Source organism: Poecile atricapillus, chromosome 1 (genome assembly GCF_030490865.1).
Source record: "Poecile atricapillus isolate bPoeAtr1 chromosome 1, bPoeAtr1.hap1, whole genome shotgun sequence".
Lineage (NCBI taxonomy): Eukaryota > Metazoa > Chordata > Aves > Passeriformes > Paridae > Poecile > Poecile atricapillus.
This window is the reverse complement of record NC_081249.1, coordinates 73,435,483-73,458,045: the sequence shown is the minus strand read 5'-3', so window position 1 is coordinate 73,458,045 and position 22,563 is coordinate 73,435,483. Positions and strand designations below refer to the sequence as shown.

The 22,563-nt window shown below is 37.3% G+C and overlaps 1 protein-coding gene across 1 annotated transcript in view; it reads left to right on the top strand.

Moving 5' to 3' along the window:
* DDX10 (DEAD-box helicase 10) overlaps positions 1-22,563 on the top strand; it is a 160,034-nt gene that overhangs the window by 127,505 nt on the left and 9,966 nt on the right. Inside the window, exon 17 of the mRNA XM_058864478.1 lies at positions 21,198-21,355. Coding sequence (XP_058720461.1) covers positions 21,198-21,355 — 158 coding nt within the window. The remainder of the gene's footprint in view (positions 1-21,197; positions 21,356-22,563) is intronic.

The following is a 22,563-nucleotide window of genomic DNA, read 5'->3' as shown; positions in this document are numbered from 1 at the left end:
GGATAATATCTAGTGAAGTCTTTTCCAGACTGTAAATGGTATGCCAGTTTTGGAGCAGGTCTGTAAGTCTGTCTGGAGAAATGAGGTAGACCAACGTGACTTTTACAAGTGGGCAGGGAGTGCCCCTGGCTGGGGTAGAAGATAAGCAGCTTTGGTCGAGTGGATCTGCTGAAGAATTTCTAGTTGAGAAGTAGAAACTAGGAGAGTGATTCACTTAATTCTTGTTGATGTTCTCTTTTAATAACTTCCAGAGAAAGGCAAAATACAGTGTAAGCTCTCTAGCCAGCTTGTATGAGTTTTAATTCCCTCTCATGTGGGGGATGTGGTTCAGCGACTCCTACTGATCATGCTGTTATTTGCTGTCTCATTTTAAGCCTGAAGTTTAAATATTAATAACAGTACTAATAAAATACCAATTCTCAGAAATACTGTACTTTCACTGTGTATGAGAAATGTTGCCATAGTCTTTTGGTTTCATGTATTCTGTGTGTCTTCTGGCTACAGCCTGAGCAACAGGGTCCCAGGAGGAAGAGCAAGCTCTTTCTTCAGTAGGTAGTGACAGTAAGACTTTCCCTGGTTGCTGAAGTCATGGAATGAAAGAGTGATTTGGGTTGGAAGGGGCTTTAAAGGTTATCTGGTTCTAAATCTACTGCCACGGGCAGAGACACCTTCCAGTAGACCAGATTGCCCAGAGCCCCATCCAGCCTGGCACTGAGTACTTCCAGCCATGGGGAATCCACTACTTCTCTAGGAAACCTCTTCTAGTAAGTCTGGAAGTATTCCAGAAAAGGACACTGTTCTTTAATTATGTGTGCTATTGGACAAAGATGATTTGGCCATAGTGAAAAATTTATGTTGTACATAAATTGTTCCGAAGTTTTATAATTTTTTTAATGCACGTCGTGTAGACCTCAAAGCAGACTGCAACTATTTTCAATGTTATCTCCAGAATATGCACAAGAGAATAGTTTCAAACACACAGCGAGAAATTGAAATTTTCAAGTTTGGCTTTATTTGTTTGCTTGTTTATTCTGCTTTGTGGTGATGTTGAGTAGGACTTGTGCTTTGTCCCTCTGCATACTGATGTCTAAAATTACCTTTGGCAGTAAGATGCTTAGTGTGTTTGAAGTTGTCTTAATATAATACTGTCCTCAGAAAGGACTTTTAGTTCAAGCATATTTTCAGATATTTGAGTCACGAGCTCAATACTAGAATGAAATAGTGTCATAAACAGTATTAAAAAGAATGAGCTACTTGCCCTGATATTTTTGCCCTGATGTGTCACTATAAAAGAAAACCACACAGCATCTTTCCAGAACCTTTTACTCTTTTCCTGGCTCTTAATTGGTAGCTTGAAAGATCAGGTAGATCTACAGCTGCTAGAGCTATTACTCTGTTACCCTCACCATTCAGTGGAAATATCTTCAGTCTGTTTTTGCTTTTAGGCAGCTGTAAAATGCTGAAGATGTCAGCACAGAAGTCACTTTGCCCCATAACCACTACAGATGTGATTTTACTATAATTAAAATACATGCACTGTAATTATGGTATTTGTAAGCAAAGATAATGAGTTGCCTATTGGAAAATTGTGTCAAAGGCTGGTGATAAACTACTTCTGTATTGCAATACCAACGACCATATAACTTAGTGAAGGAGTAGGAAATACCCTCTGTAATTCTAGTCATATTTTCCAAGCTGGCCTTAGAACTGCTTTCTTACTGTATGGAGCTTCTAAACCAAAGGAGTCTTCCATAAGTCTAACTGAAGGTATTTCTAGAGCACTCATTGCTAGTGAATGCAAGTGTTATTTAAAATAGTGTTATGTAAGTCTTCATGGACTGAATTTTTAAATTGCCATTTAGCTTTGAATTCTGAAAAGCTTTTCCTTGCAGGCTACCTTGACAAATTAATAAACTGTTATCCAGTATGTTAGACTGTCTAAATTTTGCTGACCTTGTGACTAGTACTAAGCGCCTCGTGATCTTTCAGTGTGTTTTTCTTCACAGCAGTCTGTAATCAGGATTTACTTCTGTTCACATGTGCAGGCAACAGCCGTGGGATATACTGAGTGAATTCCTTAGTCTTTTTTTCTGACTTGGGGCTGGAGCAGAGATTTGAGCAGGTTTTTCCACTTGTCATGCTAGTTGCTTGCTTGCTTGATAGTCCTTCCTCTGTCTTATCTGAAGCGCTTTTAGAAAGAGAAACAATATAAAGATGGAGTTAAAAAGATATTGCGGTATATATGTGATGTGATGATGGTACAAGCTTTTCCTCCAGTAACTGTAGGCTTGTTAGGTTTCCATTGCTCTCTGTATCTCTTGCTGGTAACATCATCTTCCTGTTGAGAGGTGTTTTCCAGGCCATGTTATTACACAGAGGGCATCAGAATTTCAGCAGCTTTGTCAATTATTTTGTAATGAACCATACAAGCTGTCAGATATGTGCAGATTACAATTAAATGTGTAGATATGGATTATGGTGGCTTCTTGAAAACAAAAAATGTTTCTGTAAATGTGTTAATCCTTTCCAGTTAGAATACTGGATACTTATAGCCTTAGCTTTTCACTAATTGACTGCCAGTGTTTTTATGGCACTATTGCCTGAATTAGGGCAGTAAAGTTTGCTCATCACAGTGTCAGTCCAGCAAAACAGAAGAAACATGGTACTCAAGCTCAGTAATAGATTCTACTCTCATTTTGAGAGCCAAATTGCAAAGGTATAGAAAATGCTGCTGCAATGCTTGAAAAAATCTCAAGGCTCTGAATACAGGGGGGCATCTTTTGTAGTACATATTGAAAGAGAGGATAGAGTCTGTAACTTACATTTTATAGTTTTGACTGAGATGTTCTGAACTCTTCCTTTGGAAGAGGATTCTTTGAAACTCTTCAGGGAAGTCACCACTGGAAATTTTGGTGCTTTCTTGTTGTTTGTGAAGCATCCTCATGAGTCATCTTTTCTGGGAATGTATTTTAAAAGGCAGTGGGATAGGTTACATAGGAGCATTCTTTATAGTCATCAGGCAATATCTAGTAGTTTGAGGAACAAATGTAATTGTTAAAAATTTTTGGCCATTGCGTATCTATTTTGTAAGTTTATTCGTCTGTCCTGTCTTGTAGTTTGAAAGCTATTTAAAATGAAAAATTCTGTCCTAATGCACTATTGGAGGTAAGGCCTTGACTTTATAGAAGCTCTTTTTAAATGCATTTTTGAAAGGAGAACTTGCATATAGTTTTACATTTTTTAAATATCTCATGATAAACTTTAGTTTTACAGAAAGAAGTAAAGGTATTCATTTGGACAGTAGCAGGCTGGGTGTTTTCCGAATCAAAATCTTCTTGTATTATATGTTCTTGTACAAAAAATATTTTAAAGTAGCTTAATAGTAGTAATACAGCTGTCTCTGAACAAAAATACTGATTTATTAGCTGCAAACGGTCTTAAAAAGTAATTAAAATGATTCATACCAATGGCATGTGTTTCCGTGGTCAAATGGTTAGAGAGGCAATCAAAAACTATATCAGTAAACTGCGTTTAAAAGAATCAGGATGAGATTCATTGGTTTGATGACCATGATCAGGTCATTAAGTTAGGACTAACGTTAAAAGCAAGCTACTTGTTTATCTTTCACATTAATACAGTGGTGATACAATTCAGTGTTAAATTTTGCTTCTGACTTTCTGCTTCCTCTGGAAACTGAAGTTGGAATATGTTGCTGAGGAGAACTTTAAGTCTTTTAGCCGTGCCTCAGGGGTACATTTTGCTCTTGGGTTCACGATTCAACCTGTCGCCAGATATTTTATAGATCTGTTTCTTTCTGTCTGAATCATGAGGATTGAGGGTTTCTTTTTGTTTTGCTCTGTAATTAGAGGAACAGCACCCTCTGAAAATGTCCCTCTAATTTCTAGCTTTCATGAAAACTAGGAAAAATCTCAGAGGTGTTTCATAGCTGTGCTTTTTTGGTACTTGTGGAGGATCTGAGGTTTCCCATGTTAAGTTTTGTGAGGTGTTTTAGCGTGTGACAGTAGGGTTGTTATGGAGTGCCTGCCTGTGCCTTCCATTCCTGTGTTAGTTGAATTTTGATGCTATCTAGGTTTTGTTTCAAGCAGTTGAATTATTTCTGCATAGTAAAAGATAAAGATGTTGTTGATGTAGTGGCACTTTTAACATGGTACTGCTTATAAATATTCTTGCTCTGGATGTGATACTGTTTCAGTGGTATAAGAGTTTAACTAAAAATTGCAACCGGTTGCATCAGATATTCTGTTCTTTAATCTCAATTACCTGAAATCAGGTATGATATGCATGGAGTAGGTGTTCTAATTTCTCACTTTTCTCATTACATTATATATATATATATATATATATATATAAAATCAGACAAGAAAAAAGCTGAAATGGTTAATCCTGACATTATTTTTGTGTACTGGTAGGTGATTTCTTGTTGATGTTAAAAGTCCTAGGACTTTGAAATGGTTTATTTCTTCTGTGGTTGTGACCTTGCCTATTTTAATTCAGCTCCAGTTGAAAGGAATGCACAATCATTAGTCTACAAGGTAGCATTTCATAGAAATAAAGAGAAAACAGTTGTCAAGCAAGTGTCTTGATGCAAATGTATTTAGTTGAAGGTGCTGCTCTGGCTTCCAGTCATCCAATTTTTTAATTGGATATAATTGGAGTAAGTTTTTAACAAATTAGACTGTTTTTTGCATATGCCCTCATGGCAGCTTCATTAATTATAGCTCTACCAAAATAGTTGTATGCTGGTAACAGTTTTTAATTTATTTTTCTTTTATGAGGTGTTATTAAAAAACCTGCTCTGTAGTATATTTCTTGGAGTGTTGCAACTTTATAAATTAAATAATACTTCAGCTGATTCTTGTAGCTACCTCTTCAGTGAGACACAGTGGACTTCGTAGCAGAGAAGCTTGAACCTGACACCCCTGACTAGGTCATGTGGTGGCTGACTAAGCATTAAGATTTCTTAAGATAAAGTAAAATATCCTTGTATATTAAATATATTTTTTGAGTCTTAAATCACAGACTGTTTAATAGGGGTGATTTAATTGAAATTTAATTTTAGTTAATGTGCAGCCAGAAACAGTTAAACAATGAAAGAGCACAGGTCTCCTCTGTCCAAGGTGCTTTCAAAGAAAGAATGGTTGGAAGCATAGCCTGTCTCAGATGTTTCAGATGGGTTTTGTAATTTGAATTTATAGGTTTCTTCCTATCTTTCAGCAAGGAGACTAAATGAAAAAAAGTAGCCTTGTGTTTGTTTTTTTTTAAAAATTCAGCACATTTGTAGTAGCCTGTCATATTTGTCAGATTGCACATTGATTTCTAGGACTATTTTTTTCTTTCAACAAGTCAGTGTAAATATTGTTTCCATTAAAGTGGCACCTTTATTTTATGGAACTAGACTCTTTTTAGAAAAAATGTGCTAAAATTAAAACAGCTTGTGACAAAACCATGAGAAATGTGTTTGATCCTGAAGATGCCTACAAATATTTAAGTGAATAAGTGAGCACACTATAAATTAACATTTATAATTAGGATTTATTGTAAAAGCCTACAATTATTCAGGTGATTAGCTAAGAACAATTGAGCCTAGTCTTCTTTTGAGAATCATCTGAGCAAGGATTAAAGGTAGGGCACTATAGACAACATTTCTTTAAAAAAAATTTTGCGCACAAACACTACCTGAATAATTATGGAGCAAAAAGAAGTACATTCTAGGCTTCTCTGTGACCAATAACCTGCTTAGTTTGATATATCCACAAATATGAGTAGTTTGTCTTAACTTGATTTTAGAATTTGTTTTGATTGGAAATTTCATCAGCTGAGTGTAATAGCCGATATGCCCATTTTAGCACTTAAAACCGGCAGATTAAAACAAATATGCCTGTTTCCCCTGAACCAGTCCTAACTGGAAACTGGTTGCTTTCTGCTTAAGACTTACATTGTGAATATTGATTACTGATGGAGAGATGTCAGTTCATTTAATTGAGTTGGCAGATACTGAGCTAATATTCTGACTTAAGATTGCTGCTGACCATCTCCACTGGAGTGCTAGGCCATGCAGTAGTGTCAAGAAAGTTCACCTGTTCCTGAAGGTGACTTAAGTGGTTGCATATTCTTCCACATTGGTCCATAGGGAATCCTTTTCTACTGTGGTTCTGAGCAGCCTCAGATAAGGTAAAACTTTCTATGAAAAGATACTTTGTTGAAGATTATGCTCATCTCTGGTTGGAAGTACTCTTGGAGAAGTAGGCATGCTGATTTAAATTGGAATGGATAATAAACCTAGTTTTGTTTCTTATGTGTGAGTTCTACTGACCTAATCAGTAGAGTGTGCTGGGTTTTCTTTTCTATACTTTCATTAAATACAACTACCTGATTGTAGGAAAACATTTAATTGGTGTAGCTATGCTGATGCTCTCTAAATACCTCAAATATGATGTAGTAAATCACTGCTCTTACTAACAGATTAAACAGGAAGTAGTTGAGTTTAAAAGAATGATAGACCAGGTAATTAAAAGCAATAAAGAAATCTTGAAAATGTCAGATGTTAACATGATTATTGTTGAATGGGCAAGCAAATTAGTAATGATAATTTTGGAGAGGTTAGTTGTCCTGGTTTAGGGAAATTTCTGTTAAAGCTGCAAAAGCATGAAAGGGGTCAGTTCATATGCAGTTCACTCTTTCTTAGTTATTTTTCTTCAGCATCAGAAAAATTCTTCAGGCCTGTGTGCAGAGGGAAGGTGAAGCTTTTTTATGGCATCTGTGAGGAACTAGTCTGCTGTTAATAAGCTGTCATTTTTGGAATAGTGTGAATAGTGACAATCTCTTTAATGCCTGATACAATTCTAGTAATCCCAGTCTGAGCAATGCATACCTGCACTGAGCAATCCCATCTAATTCTCTGTTTTTGAAAATGAGAAAAACAATGAGCATTAAGTCTCTTTCACAAACATGTATGACCTGCTGAAGAAGCATGGCTTGAATTGGATGAGCCCTTCAAGATAATCCAGTTCCACCCCCTCCCCTGCCATTGGCAGGACAGCTTTCACTAGACCAGGTGACTTAGAGCCCCATTCAGCCTGGCCTTGAATGCTTCCAGGGATGAGGCATCCACAGTTTCTCTGTGAAATCCGTTCCAGTGCATCACCACTCTCACAGGAAGGAATTTTTTCCTAATATGTAATCTAAATCTGCCCTCTTTCAATTTGAAGCCATTCTCCCTTGTCTTGCATGCTCCTGTCAAAAGTTCATCTTCAGCTCTTGTAGGCCCCCTTCAGATATTGAAAGGCTGCAAATGTTTCCCAAAGCCTTCTCTTTTCCAGGCTGAACAATCCCAGTTCTCTCAGCCTTTCTTCACAGGAGAGGTTCTCCATCTCTCTAAACACCCTGGTGTCCCTCCTCTGGATTTGCTCCCACAGGTCCCCATCCTCCCTGTGCTGGGACCCCAGAGCTGCTGCAGCCCTGCAGGTGGGGTCTGAGCAGAGCAGAGCAGAGGGGCAGAATCCCCTCCCTGGCCCTGCTGCCCACGCTGCTCTGGATGCAGCCCAGGACACCTTTGGCTTTCTGGGCTGGGAGTGCACATTGTGAATGAATTCAAATACATATATAATATTCTTCTCTAAAATATATATATGTGTATACACACACACACATATATATATGAGTTGCAATATGAATAGGTTACAAGGAGTTGAACATATACACAGGACAACACTATTCCTGTGCTCAAATCACCATTCAGAAAAAAAAAAGTCAGTCACTGACATCCTCTCAGTGTTGGAAAGGTTCCAGAATTAACTGCTGTCAACTACATTTTGTACAAATGTGCCATGATGACATTTATTTTTTCCTCTAAAATGGCAGTACTACCCATCTGTGTAATTATTCTCTTTAGGTTATTCATTTAATTCTTCTACACCTTTTGGAGAAAGCAGGGCTTTAAGTCCGAAACTTCTTCAGACTTAGAACAACGTATGCAGTACATTGAGTCTTGCCATTCTGCCTATTTTAGAAAGAAAATAAGAGTCATAAATGAGGTACCTGCAAGTGAAACACTTTGGGAAACTTCCATTTCAGGTTTGTCTTTATTCTACCTCATCTTAATGAGCCACATTTGTTCAAATTCAGAGGTGTCAGTGGAGCAACAGCAAGAATGTTTTGGTGCAGCAGTTCTTGTACATTGTGTAATCGCTGACTGTATTTAGCATGCAGGGGGTTTACTGTTTTTTGCTTCTCATTCTTTCCAAAAGCTATATAATTGGTGCATCTTCATTTTCAAATAAGTGTTCTTTAACACAGGGAAAGTGACTGCAGCCATGCATTCTGCAATCCATATCAAAAGAATTGAATAGATGGTAAAGATGAGGGGGAATAGGAAAACAGGGACAAATTTGACAAACTGCTTGTCCAAAACTCTTTCCAGGAAAATTCTGTATTGAAATTCTAAGTATTTCATATTTGCAAAATAAAATTAATTGATCTTGAAAATACTGTGTATCCCATGTCTGTGATAAAATGGATTTAATGTTTTAGCAATGAAACACAAATAGCAAAGCTAGAACTAAAATTGCTTTCCAGTATTTGCATTTATTCTTACGTTAATTATTTTGAGGTAGTTCTCAATTTAACAGAACACATCTTTAAAGCATTTTATTTACTTTGTGCTGTTTATGTATGTCTAGCATTTTGTCAGCATGTGCTCACAGTCTTGTTTGTTATAGGAAAAACATAATCAAAAATACTATGTAAAGTTTGACTCATCCTACAGATTATTTTCTGCACAAAATCTTGGCTTCTTGAAAACTTTTAATAAGTGCTATATATTCATTTGTTTGTGACTATCATCTGTTCAAGATGCTTGTTTATCCAACTTGAAATGCAGAAAAAGAATTTCTTTGTACCAATACATAATTGTGCCCAGCGAACTTGTGTGATAAGCAGGAGTTTCTAAGTGTTGAAAAGCACATGCAGAACTGTAATTTTCTTTAAGTACAGATTGCTTCAGAGATATTAAAAAAAAACTGTTTAAAGCACCATTTGTGCAGAATTAGTACCAAAACTTTAACAGGTGCTGCATTCTACCTGTCTGAATTTCAGGAAATGCAGTGAAATTGCTCAGATAAATCTGAAGTTCTTAGTTTCTTTTCCTGAATAATTAAGTAGGTTTCTCTCCAGCAGGAAAATAGCTTTCTGCTCATCCAGTAAAGCTGTTTTTCCAAGACACAGTTACTTTCAGTTTCTATTTAATACATTAGCCAGTAAATCTGTGCTTGTTCATTTGATTGATATCAAAGGAGTAATGTAGAATTTGTATACACAAATGTGCTGATTTAAAGGAATTTTAGTTTGGACTTTTCTGGAAGGGTATTTGTATTTATTCAGGTCAAAATGTGAATACTATAGTACAGGGCTCTATTAATACAAATTATTTCCTGGAAATGTAGGAGGAACCTTTAAAGAAAAGTATTATCATGGTAAAAAAAACGAAACAGAACAAACCCACCCCAACCCTCACAGTGTCAGTACATCCATTCTCATAGGTTTCTTGAAACACAAAATACTGAATCCTTTAAGCTTTGCTTTCCTTGTTAGAGAAGTGTTTGGTTTTGGTAATGTGTCATCGAAATTAATTCTAGTTTCATTTCTTGCTTGAGACTAATTTGAAGCAGTTCATATTATAAGTGGAATATTTAGAGGGATGACACTGGATAGATTTGCTGCAAAACCCTGTGGCTTTTTGTTGGATGAGTGGTTAGTCTGGTGTATCAGAGATGTCTGAGAATGTTTTTGGGTTTAGTTATTGATAATTTATTTCCTGGGGGGGAGGGGAGAAGGGGAATATTACAAATAATCTGTGCCCTCTGTTACCCATTGATACAATTTTTCAGCTTCTTGTCACTGGAAGTAGTATTTCAGGTACTAAAATGGATTGCCAGCAAGGTGCTGAAACTCTCAAAGAAACTGATCACCTTCAGAATTGGTGCCTCTTCATCACAATTGTGAGAAGTTATGGAACAGTGACTTGAATTACGCCTTAAAGAAAAAGGATCTACAAATTACTTTTTAATCTTTTTTTTTTTACTTATGCATAATGTTTAAAGCAGGATTCTGTACTTACTTAATAAAAATAGACTTAATACAAAAGCAAGTTTAATTAAAACTCATAACTGGAGATGTCAGAATGCTGATCATAGGTCTGAATATACTTCTTTCTAAATTTAGTTATATAGTCTGAATTTCATGATGGATATTATGTACTCAGTGCTTTTGGGAAGTCATGCATAATGTAACAAGGATATTCAGTTAACAGTACCTCTAGCAAATGTTCTCTGTGCTAATGTTGTATGCAAAGTACAATGTGATATAACAAATTATTTATTTATTTTCAATAGATTATTAAATTTTATCCTCAATATTTTGTGAATTTGCAAGAACTTAAAAAGGAAGCATAAGCCATTTAAGATACATGTGTGAGGAGATAGGCTTGTGGATGCAATCAAATCATAATTGGATTTTATAATCAGGTTGCTCTTCTGAGGCAGAAATAATTTTAGCGACTCCATAATGCTGAAATCCTACACTTGTCTGTGGCAAAGACTTGTAGTCTTGAAAAAAGCAAAAATCTTACTTTAAAAATAAAATGTTCCCATTGCAAAGATGTGTGACTGTGCAAAGAGAACCGGGCACTTAAGGCCCACCATTTCTTAGTGGAGAAATACTGCTGTCTCTGAAAATCAGTTTAAAAGTCACAGTTCTTTTGTTTGACTGTCTTTATTTAACATAACAGATGCAAAAGGTTTCTAAGAAAAAGAATGCTGATTTTCATATTAGGTCAAGAATTGAAGAATGATGCAAATCTAAATCATCTACCACATGTAGTGGAGAAAGTAGCATTTGAATATGACTTCTGTGCTTGGGGTGTGTTATGCTTCAGATTTTTGTCAAGATGGAAATACTGAGGACCAATGACTGCTGACTGATCCTTGAGGATGGGTCTCCAGGAGGAATTAATGTGGCCACAGGAAACCCTGTCTGACCCTTCAGCAGTTCAGGAAATACTAAACATAGCAAGTTTAAGTATTTGTTTCTGCCAGAGGTGTAACACCCCAGCAGGGCAATATGTGTTGGTGTGTCTACACTCAAGGCAGTGGCTGCTGTTTCAGTTTGCTGGTCCGGTCCCCAGTACTTAGTGATGGATGGCAGATGGTAATTGCCTGCGGACTGCCTAACACCACAAAGTTGGTAGAGCAATTGAGCTGTTTGCATGGAGTTCAAATTGAGTGGTAAAGTTAGGCTGAAATTACTTCTCTTGACATCTTTCTAAGCATTTTATGATCTATTTTCAAATCAGGGAGATTAATATTTATCCTTCTTGTCTCCCTTTCCATCACATAGTCTATATATGTTGGAAATATTTGGGGGCATGTGGAAAAAACGTCTTATATTTATTAACAACATGATAGAGAAAAATCATCAGCTCAATAACAATAACAAAAATAATTATTAAAATGTGTATTTTAATTTGTTAGGTACATTCTACATCTAAAAAATTATTCAAGAAATAAAGTTTCTGAATAAATTTCAGATAGAGATGTGATTTAGAGAATAGTTATTAACGGGGAAAATCAACTGCTTTTTCATAAAAACTTGTATCCTTTCCTGGTTCTGAAATACTTTATTAATTTGATGTATTTGATAAATTAAATTCAAGGTGCCATTAAAAGTTGAAAAACATATTAGGATTTGAGGAACTGGTTATCTTTGTTTATTCTAACCATCCTCTTTCAGCTGGTGAATGTAAATTAGATTTGAGTCTTTTAGCCATACCAAAATCTGATAAGATACGATGCTTGGAAGTGGTAAATTTTGCTAGGAGCAGAGGATGTGTACATAAATGTTAAACTTTCAATACAACATCTGCCTGGATCAACTTAATTTTGCCTATATGTATCTGCTGTATTTAAGATGGTTCTATTTAATTAATAACTTCTAAATAATATGCACATAACATACATATTCTAGGAAATAATTAAAATTCTGGTTGGAATGAGTTTCAATTTCAGATGGAATAGGAGTCAGCTTGACACTAACCGTGATTAAAAAATGAGTAATAATCACTTGGCAAAAAAGTGATGGCTCTTTTATCATTTGCTAATGCAAAAGGAAAAACTAGGACTTTAAATAATTAGCATAAAATAGTATGTACACATTTTGTTAAGTCCAGTACAAACAACTGTGCCCTAAAATACTGACATTAAAAAAACAAAGCAGCAGTGATTGGATGTGTAATATACTATGGGAATTAAAAGTTTCCTGCTTTTAATGGGGTTTATAATTAGTGATTCAAATCACTGATTTAAATTGATCCCCCTGATGTTGCTCTCTCAAATTCCTTGTGAAATGGATGTAAAATAGCATTGCTTTAGTTCAGTGTGAAGAGTGAAAGTTTGTACCTGCCTGTGCAATGTTAACAACATTGTCTAACCATACCTAAGTTTGATCATTCAGACAGTTTTACCAAAATGTAATTTTCAGGGAGTTAGATAGAGCCATGTTCCACAAAAGCTGTCCCCACGGGAGCTAAATGCCAAGGTAATCAATCATACAGCATACTGCATCCTGTTGTTATGGATATAATACATTATTTATGCAGTATAAAGGTTTTTTAGATGTTGTTGAAATGAGCAGGCGAGTACATGACAAATCTAGGTTGCAATAAGTTACATGAGCTGAAAATTGCATTTTCCTAGGTTAAAATTTGTATAGATACCTTCAGTGCTTGCAGCAAGTTAGAAACTGATTTGCTGCAAGTGTGGGCTTTCGGGGAGCAGCAAGAATTCTGTTAGAAGTCTGTTTGTAAACTACTTGTATTTCTTACTGAATCCAAGAGTTGTTACTCAGTCACTGAAACAGGGAAAACTTTTTTGGCAGCAGTACAAACCCCAAGGACTGTTTGAGATAGATAGCACAGTTTAGGTTCTTCAGTGAGCCATTACATAAGATACAATTAGGCACAAGCTTTTGATGGAAAATTGTCTCAGCTTTCAATTTTCTCTTCACTGTATTGTTCCAAACATTTCAGTTTTGCTGAGAATGAGATAGTCATCTTCACCAGGTTCATTTAATAAATTGTTGTATTTGTATGAGAAGCCCTAAAAGACTGATAGAAAACAGAACAGTGGTGGCAAAAATAACGGCTTCCATGAAATGAGGGTGACCTGCTTCCCTTCTTCCTGACAGATCTTTTTGTTGATGGGAAATTTGCAGCCGTACCTGTAGAGTGGTTTTCAAATTGTGATCATTACTCCTCTGTGGCTGAAGAGTTCTGAAGCTGAGAGACTTCCAGGGTTATTGGCACAGTACTGCTACTTACCGTGCCTTGATATATTTTATTACTTGAGCCTGTGTAAACTCCTGTATACTTTGGCAAAACATTCATGGCTTTGGCAAAGAGGAGAGGTGCATTTGTGTATTCCACTGTGCATTTTCTAGTTCTGTTGCTGTTGATTTCATGCTTCTATAGCTGGGACTGTTCTTCCTTTTTGCTGTTTTTCTACATCCTTTGAAGTCATATCTTGTGCCATTCTCATGCCTTCTTACTCTCCCCATTTCCTACTCTCTTCCATTTTAAAAATAGGTTTGAACAGCTCTTCTCACCCCCTTGGCTCCATTTGTCATCACTGTCATCTCCATCAGATCTTCTTGGTAGTCTTCTTCTCTTAGGCCCTCTCACTTTTGCCTTACAATTTGTCCCTATTTGTCTTTGATTCCCACTTCCACACTGGTATTTTGTACATTTGAGCTACCACATTTCTTCATGCTGTTTTGTTAATTTGCAATGTAGACATGTTTCAGTTCTACTCAATAAATATTAATCAGTTTTCCTCTCACTTGTTGGTCATTCACTTGGCTTTTTCATATCCACTCCAGTTTTACAGGGTTTGCAAATGTGACCGCACTCTGTTCTGGTGTCTTTCTTCTCTACTAGCTCCTCCTTTGTAATTTCTGGAATCTTAGAATCTTCAGTCTCCTTCTGTGATGATGTTTTGCACAACCTTTTGCTTTTATCCCTTCTCTTACTCATGGAGAAAAATACAAATTCATGTCTGTACTGAGGAGTCTTATTTCAGTCTCTCTGCTCCCGCTGTACCTTCCTGCCTAAATTAAAATCTTAGCTGATGGATTTCATGGGTTAGGTAATACTCATGAAAAAAGTTCAGGCTTCCTTGCAAGTTTCTTTCATAATAACTCTGTGTATCACCACTTTCTCTCACTTCAGCCTATGCCTCAGCATTGCCATGGTCACTTAATTAAATCCTTCCTAATTCTCCATTTGTCCTTTTGTTTACCACAGATGGCAAATGTGCTCTCTCTCTCCTGAAGGTTCTCCTTTAGGTTCTCCCTGTACTAGCATTCCCCAAGCCTGCTGCACATATGTTATTGCATTTTACTCAATTTCTCTAGTAACACTAACTCAGCAATTATTCTTAATTTGGGTTGGATTTTTTGCTTTGAAGTTGCTTTACATTATTTTAGACCTGAAAATTTGTGTTTCTTTCAATTAGTTGGCCTGAAAGATCTTGTCTCACATAAATCTTTCATGTTCTTCATACTTGTCACTTCTAAGACATGCCTGTCATATTTTTTTCATGTAGATAAAATTGTTATCAGGGGATATTATAATTTTCTGTCTGCTGGTAGATGGCTGCCAGTCTACCTCAGAATCATATTCAGTTTCCTCATTTATGTTCCCCTTTGCAGCAATGCTTGTGGAAATACCAGAGGGCAGGTCTCTCTACTGTGTCAGGCCCATTGCTCAAGTCTTCCCCAGGCAGCTTGCTTCCTTGTCATTCATCAGTCTGGATTCATCTGTTCTCTTGCGGCTTCTACTTAGCCCTTACATTTTTGTGCCAGCAGTTTTGCAAAATTTTGTGGGAAGAGATTCATGGCTTAGGAAGGTGAATTCAACAACAACAAAAACAATTAATAATAAATGACCCCGCAATTTTGCAGCATCAGCCAGTGCTTTTTGATTTGCTGGTTGTTTGTTTTGAAATTTGAACAAATATAAACTGTTGCCGCTGCTACTTAGGTCTGGAACAAAGGCACACAAGGTCTTGTTCTTACAGCAAGCAGTTGAGTCAGTGCCATGAGCAGCAATACCCCTTCTGTGTTTCTTTTCCTCAGTTCTTGTCGAACCACCGGGAGTTAAAATAACTTTCACTGCCTGGAATTAATTTGATTCATATTTTTCTCCCTGTAAGTATGCTATTTTATATGCGTATTTTGTACAAGCATTTAGTGTACGTGACTTAAGCAGTACAGTGAAAACATCAAAATCGTGTCGTTGGACAAGCACTTAATGCCAGTGGAGCTCTCCATTGTGTACTGAATACAAATCAGTTGTTCCAAGAAAAGAGCAGAACTAACCAGTTTACAGAATTACGTGACTTAAAAGCCTTCCCTTCTGATTATTTCTTGCCAGTGCTGCTGTTGACCTGTTCCTTTTTGAAAAATACCCGTCACTAAGCAGAGTGGTCTCTGCCTGCAGTCTCTGCTGTGAGTGGTGGTGGGACACTGTTGTGTCATGGCAGGGATGCAGCTCCCTGAGGCTTGTGCAGAAGTGCTGGAAAGTGATACGGAGAAGATTCTCTCATGTAGGTACCACCTCTGTGGATACATGCCGAGGTTCCCTGCAGAAGACAGATGTGTTGAAATGTTTGAACACAGACACTGCTTTGGAGAATTTCTGTATTTGAGCTGACAGCCATGACTGCTGTGAACCTCAAAGTAGAGAGGAAGAAGTGTAAACACAGTCCAAGGGTCATGTGTTGAGAATATAAGTTCAAAAACATTGTTCTGCACTGTAGTTTTCTAGTTGGGTCTTTGCTGGGTTTTTTTGTTTGTAGTTTTTTTGACAGGACCAGAGACTTTTGGATGAGGACACTGGCATGTTTACTTCTCTCAAACTTTAGTAATTTCTTTTTACCCTGCTAATTTCCAGAATATAATGTATTTCAGTGTGTATTTTGCTTCTAGAGCTACCTACCTAGTAACTTGGTGTCTTTTCTGTTGTATTTTCATGTCTGTAACATGAAGTACATTTAAGGTAACAGTATAGTTGTTTTATCCTAATACTAGTCTTCTCTATTGTTGAAATGAAGTTGATAATTATGGCTAATAACAACTTGAAGAAACTTGTCTTTATAATAAGTATTCTACATGGGTTCTAAAAGAAAAAATTAGAAAAGGAGAAATGTAAGGTCTAGTTCTGAGACATATCCATTATAATTGAAATCCAAATACATTAAAATAAAAGGTCTTTGAGTAGATTTAGAACTTCTCATCAGTTTCTATTAGTTTTGTGTTCTCAGTGCTTCTGAGCTGTGCTTGTGACAGGAGCCATTTCTAGCACAAATTGCTTTGCTATAGTCACACAGAAATTTGAATGTCAGAATAAATGCATCAATGTCTGCTAGTTTGGAACACAGGCTTACCCATTCACTGACCATAAAATGCGGGGCATTTAGGAAAGCCAAGAAAGAAAATTAAGTATTCTCATGTGCATTGTGTGAGATTGCTGGTAAAACTAAGGTTCTGCTGGCTGAACGAGGCATACTATATTGTTTGAGATCTCGGATGGCTTAAAAGAAATAAAAAATGACTGCATGAAATTGAACCTGGATGTGACTACCACTGATTGGGAATGGTGAATGATTAAAGGTGAAGCTAAGAGTTATCTGTTCCTTCTAGTGAAAACCAAGAATTAAATTCTTTGAAGTGTTGTAGAAACCAGGAAATGTGACTGACTTCTTCCAGAACCCAAAGATCAGCAAGATCATCTTAGTGCAAGGATCACGTGTGGCTGACTAACCTGGAACCTTGGTTTCCACAGTTTTTGGTTACCAGCCTTTCTGGCCAGAGCCACGGAATGTTGATGTACCTTAGATGGTAGAGAGGGGAGCTGTGAGTTTTGGCATAGCTTGGACAACTCCGTGTGTGTCAGACCACACGTAGTTTGCTCCGCTGGCTCCCAGTCAGTTTTTAGTATAGGCTAAGGTTTTTGTCTTGATCTTCAAAGCAACTGTTGGATCAAACACCCTAGCAACATCAAAGGCTGTATTTCATTTTTGAACTGCCAGAATAGCTGTATTCCTCTGGAGCAGTGTAGATGATGAAATACCAGAACAATCATTCATCAGCTGGGGACAGTGTTAGGTTGGGCTACAGGCTAAGAAAAAAACCCAAACCTACGAGGTGATCAGGTGAATCCAGAGTAATTAATTTTAAAGGAAATGCTATAAATGGCTTCCATCATAAATATGGTGCAAAAACAACTTCTGTTTTCATATAAAAAAAAAGAAAATTAAGAAAAATTGAAATGCTGTCAAGTCTTACAAGATATTTCATTTTTAAATATCCTCTTGTATGAGACATAATATGCTAAACTTTTAGAAGTTGTGTACCTGTGTTGGGTACCCTCCTAGCAGTATTTAGAACTTAACTTTTCTTGGCATTACAATCACAGGCACCACTTCTTGATAGAGGTGATAGTAGCAAAAACTAAAGGATGGCATAGCTCAAAAAGGACTGAGCACTGTGTAAGTGTGATGGACTCAAATTAAGTGTGATCAAATTCTAAACAAACTTTAAGAGTTTTGTTTCCAGCTAATTGGACGTATTCTCCCACCGTGCTTTGTAAAATACTGTGGACAGAACTGATAGTGCCTAAGCAATTATTTCTCCTCTCTCAACCTCGTTGCTAGAAACTGATAGATTGCTTAAAGGGTTGAACATCAAAAGTGCAACTCTAGACAGTTCAATTAGGGGGAAAAAAACCACTTAATAAATTAGATATGAATTAAATACCATGATAAACATGCGTTTTAGAAATTAAATCTTGGTAAATAACAAAATTTTTCTATGTACAGGTTTTCATAGTGGCTTTTTCAGTTCTCCTTTTTTTTTTCCTTCTGATGATAGATAGTTAAAAAAATAAGCACCTGAGTGCCTATTGCCTAATAGAAATGAGACATCATTCGAGTCCCTTGGGCGTCTGAGGTACATCAGTTTCTTCAATTTAAGTTTCTTTTAGCCTGCCTAACTCATTTACCTGAGCTCCATCAGCCATCCAGGCCTCTTTAGGAGGAGAGGAAGTTGTCATTACATCTTGTAACAAAGACAGAAGTTGAATTGGAGGTATTCTGTTGGTAAGCATGGCAAAAGCTCTAGAGGAGCCTGTGTCAGGGGGTGTGTATTTTCAAAATGACTGCAGTAAGGTCAAATGTGAATGTTGACTTGGTACAATGTGGAATGTTGAAGGCAACAAGGTTTCCAAAACATCCAGCGCAGAAATTTTGCTGAATTTTTCTAAAGTGTTGAGTTTGCATAAGAGGACTCTCTTGTCAGAGGGAGACTGCGAATGCAAAAATGTTTTCATTTCAGTGTCATGTTCAGACTGGAAGTCTTTGTGCAGGTTTCTGTGGAACTAGAATTACAAAACAACATGAGCTGGTGTGGTACAAAGAGAGAGCTTGTCATCCCTGAGCAGAGAGAAAAGATGATTGCCACCAAATTCAGTTCTCTTGGCTGGCCTGATTTGATGTCTTTGGTGTCAAGCATGGCAAGTTTCCTTCCACAGTTAAACTTCACAATAAATACACACTCCAAAGTGTGTGTTACGTTGTAGCCAGCCTTAGACCTAAAGTACAGGCCATCAAAATCTCTTCTAATCTCTTTTGATGGCAATTGCCTTAGGAGAAGTCTAGTCCTGAGTCTGTAAGTTGCATCCTGGTTGTGTCTGAAGAACTTTCACACGTCTTTTTGAACTGTGATTTTACTTCTTTTCTCCAGCTCTTGTGGTGAGTAATGTGAAGTCAAAGATTTCTTTTTCCTGCCTGGCTGATATAAATTTGAAGTGAGAGAGGAAAAATAATGAGTTTCTGTTGTTCAGCTGTGGATGATAAATGTTCCTGCTCAGGTTCTTAACATTTTCAGGGTCTTAGAAATATTTTAATGAATATGTAAGCAGTGATACTTAAAAGAAATACAACCTCATGATTCCTGATGAGTGAAAGAGGCATCTTTGCCAATTATTTCTTTTGCTATAGCAAGCATTATGTTTAACACTTCTCTGCATATTTTCTGCTGGACAAAATTAATATGAATGTGTAATTAAAGTGCAGGTCTGGTCTGTGTGTCATAATGGAGAATATGAATGAGCAGCCCAAGTTTTAAAAGATGACTGTCCATAAATGCTAGTATTACAGAACTCTGTTGCATGGTGTCACACACACATATTAAAAAATACATTGTTTCATACCGCAGCTTTGAATGCTACTTCTTTTTTTCCTTTCTTTTTCAATAGAAGATTGGTATGCACCAGCTGTATCAAAATAAGCACAATTGGAAGGACAAGTAAAGAGCAAATATTGAATGTTGTAAGAAATTAAAATAAGTTATAATTTAATGCAGAACGATTTTCAAATAAGAAAATTAATTAGCAAAAAGGTGACCTTCAAAGAAGTTTTCTGCAGATTTAGGAATGCTCTGTAATACTGTACTAAGAGACAGGCTTGAATATATTTTCTTGTAGGCAAAAACCCTGTAAAACCAAAACCAACTTTCTTGTGAAGTGGTACCTGATGTTCCTGAGAATCAACATGTTTTTCTCTTGGTGGTTGTTACCTTAGGAATCTTATAGTACTGAAGAGTTAGACAGTGCTTTTAGTAATTTTATACATCCAGTTATATAATTACTTTTAGTGGTATTTAGAGTAGTAAAGAACAAAATGTGTGTTCAGTATGTTTTTCCTCTGCCCTCTGATTGGCTTTTGTCTCTTTCTTCTACTTGCTTTCAGTACACTGCTAAGTGTCACTGGTCAAGCAAGAATGGACTCTTGCAATGGTGACTAATCTTACCCTTCAGCAACTCATTGCCTTTCACTCACTCTATATGCAGATATAAAAGAGACCATTGGTTTCTGTTTGCCATTTTAATTTTGATTTATTTTTATTGCAGGAAGGTATGTGCACGTAAAGACTGTTCTTTAAAAACTTGGTGATAGAAATGATGAAAAATCAAAACAAAAATTAAGTTTAAATATGTAATGATGTGAAGTTATTCATAGAATGAATGATCATTTAAATGAGTACTGTTTTAGAAACTCAGCTGTGTGAATGTTGATTAGATATATAAACAAAAGGTAGCAATGTCTTTAATTATAATTTCTTGGAATTTGTTTTTGCTTTCCAGCATAAATATGCATGGATCTAGGGTTCATGTTGCTTAGAAATGCCTGTAAGCTTTCTGTCTGCATTTCTGTGTGCATATACAATTGCATGTGCCCTCCAGTCTATCTTGTTTCTTTGAGCCTACTAGCAAAAATTTACAAAAGTGGTGCCAGCAGTTTAGGATTAAGTGGAGCAGAACTTGTATCTGCAAAATTAGTCAGCTTTTTTATATTACCCAGTACTTTTATGGAGCAGCGTCTTCTGTGCTCTCTTTGTTAAGGAATTAGTGAGGCACTGCCGTGCCCTGGGGAAACTTGCCAACGCCATCAGCCCATACTGAGATGTGCTGTGGGGACAGAGGGAAGCTGAGTCCCAGAGAAGAGGGATGAGGGGATCTGGGAAGATGCCTGAAGAACATGTATCTCTTGCAGAGGATGTCTGAAAGTCCCTTAGAACAGTTAATTCAGCTTAAGCAGCTTTTTGGTTTTTAATGGCAAGGATACCCAGATGAGTTTTAAATCAGACTATTTCATTAAATTCACCTAACAGCAGTGATTTATGTGTCCACATGTGAGTATCTCTTTACCAGTGTGTTTCTGGGGACAGTAAAGCTGCATATTACTTAGACACTTGGTCTCAGTTGGCTGTTGATTAGTTGCTGCCTAGATCTCCTAGATTTCATAGATTTAAGATTACTATATTGAAAAGTAGAATTGGAACATAAATCCTTGTGCTTCCTTTTTTAATAATGTTTCTTCAACCTTTAACAAACAGCCTTGGAGGAGAGTACTGGTGATGACAGAAATGATTATCTTTTCCTGGCTATAGTACTGGTGGTGTTTGACTGCATTTGGGGGCAGTGGTTTTTGTTACAGCCTCCCTTATTAATGGGGTTGTGACATGGACAAGTTTGCTTCTCTTGTAACTCTCCGTTTGTTGCCTCACAGGCTGAAGAGGAAACAGTGGCCTTTCTTGCTCACAGTGGAAGTGAAGAAGAATTTGATCCAAGCACTCTCCCAGATCCTGATAAATACAAAGACTCTGATGCAGAGCAGGATTCAGACTCTGATGCAGAACAGGATTCAGAAAGTGAAGACAGCTATAGGTATGCACCATCTTCCATGTTCATTTTAAAATTATATTTTTATATTGCATGTTAAGAATTCATCTTACAGTCCTCTTTCTCATAGAACTTAGTATTTGACTTTTAAAAGTTTGTGTGTTAGGTGCTGAACAGAAATCTCATCTAAAGACTATTGCTTTCTTCTATGAAGTTGTACAAGAATGATTTTTGTGTCAATCTGGAAGGGATCTTGGTGAGATTATTTCACATACAAAAATCTTGACTAATACCCTGGAGGTTTCTGTGGTGGGTTTACCCTCTCTGGATGTCTGGTGCCCACCAAAGCCACTCTATCACTGACCTCCTCAGCTTGACAGGGGAGAGAAAATGTAGTGAACAGCTCAGGGGTTGAAATAACACCAGGAGAGATTCCTCTACACCAGCTATTGTCACGTGTGAAGCAGACTTGACTTGTGAAAAAATGCATTTATTTATTACCAATCATGTGACAGTAGGGTAATGAGAAATAAATCCAAATCTTAAAACACCCTATCCCCACATCTCTCTTCTTACCAGGATTAACTATTTTTTCTACATCCTCATCCTCAGCAGCACAGAAGGATGGGGAATGAAGGTTTGCAGTCTGTTTGCGTGTTGTTTCTGCCACTCCTTTCTCCTCAGGGGACGATCCTTTCCCTGCTCCCATGTTGGGTCTCTCCCGCAATCTTCTTCAACTCTTTCCTGTGGGCTGCAATTCTTCATTAACTATTCCAGTGTGGGTCCCTTCCATGGCATACAGTCCTTCAGGAGCAGGTTCCTCCAGTGGGGACTCAAGTCCTGCCAGCAAATGTGAACGTGCTCCAGCATGGGCTCCTCTCTCCACGGGGCCACAGGTCCTGCCAGGAGCCTGCTCCAGTGTGGGCTTCCCAAGGGATCACAGCCTTCTGGGGCTCCATGGGCTGCAGGGGCACAGCAGCATCGCCATGGGCTGCTGGGGAATCTCTGCTCTGGCACTTGGAGCACCTCCAGCCCTTCCTGCTGCACTGACCTTGGCATCTGCAGGGCTGTTTCTCTCACATATTCTCACTGCTCTCCCTGGCTGCTTTTGTGCTGTTTTTTCTCCCCTTAACTATGCTATCCCAGAGGCACTCCCACTATCACTGATGGGCTCAGCCTTGGCCAATGGTGGGTCTGTTCTGTTTCAGAAGTGCATTTGTCTTCTGTCCTGTTGCAGTTTCTTTCTGTGTAGA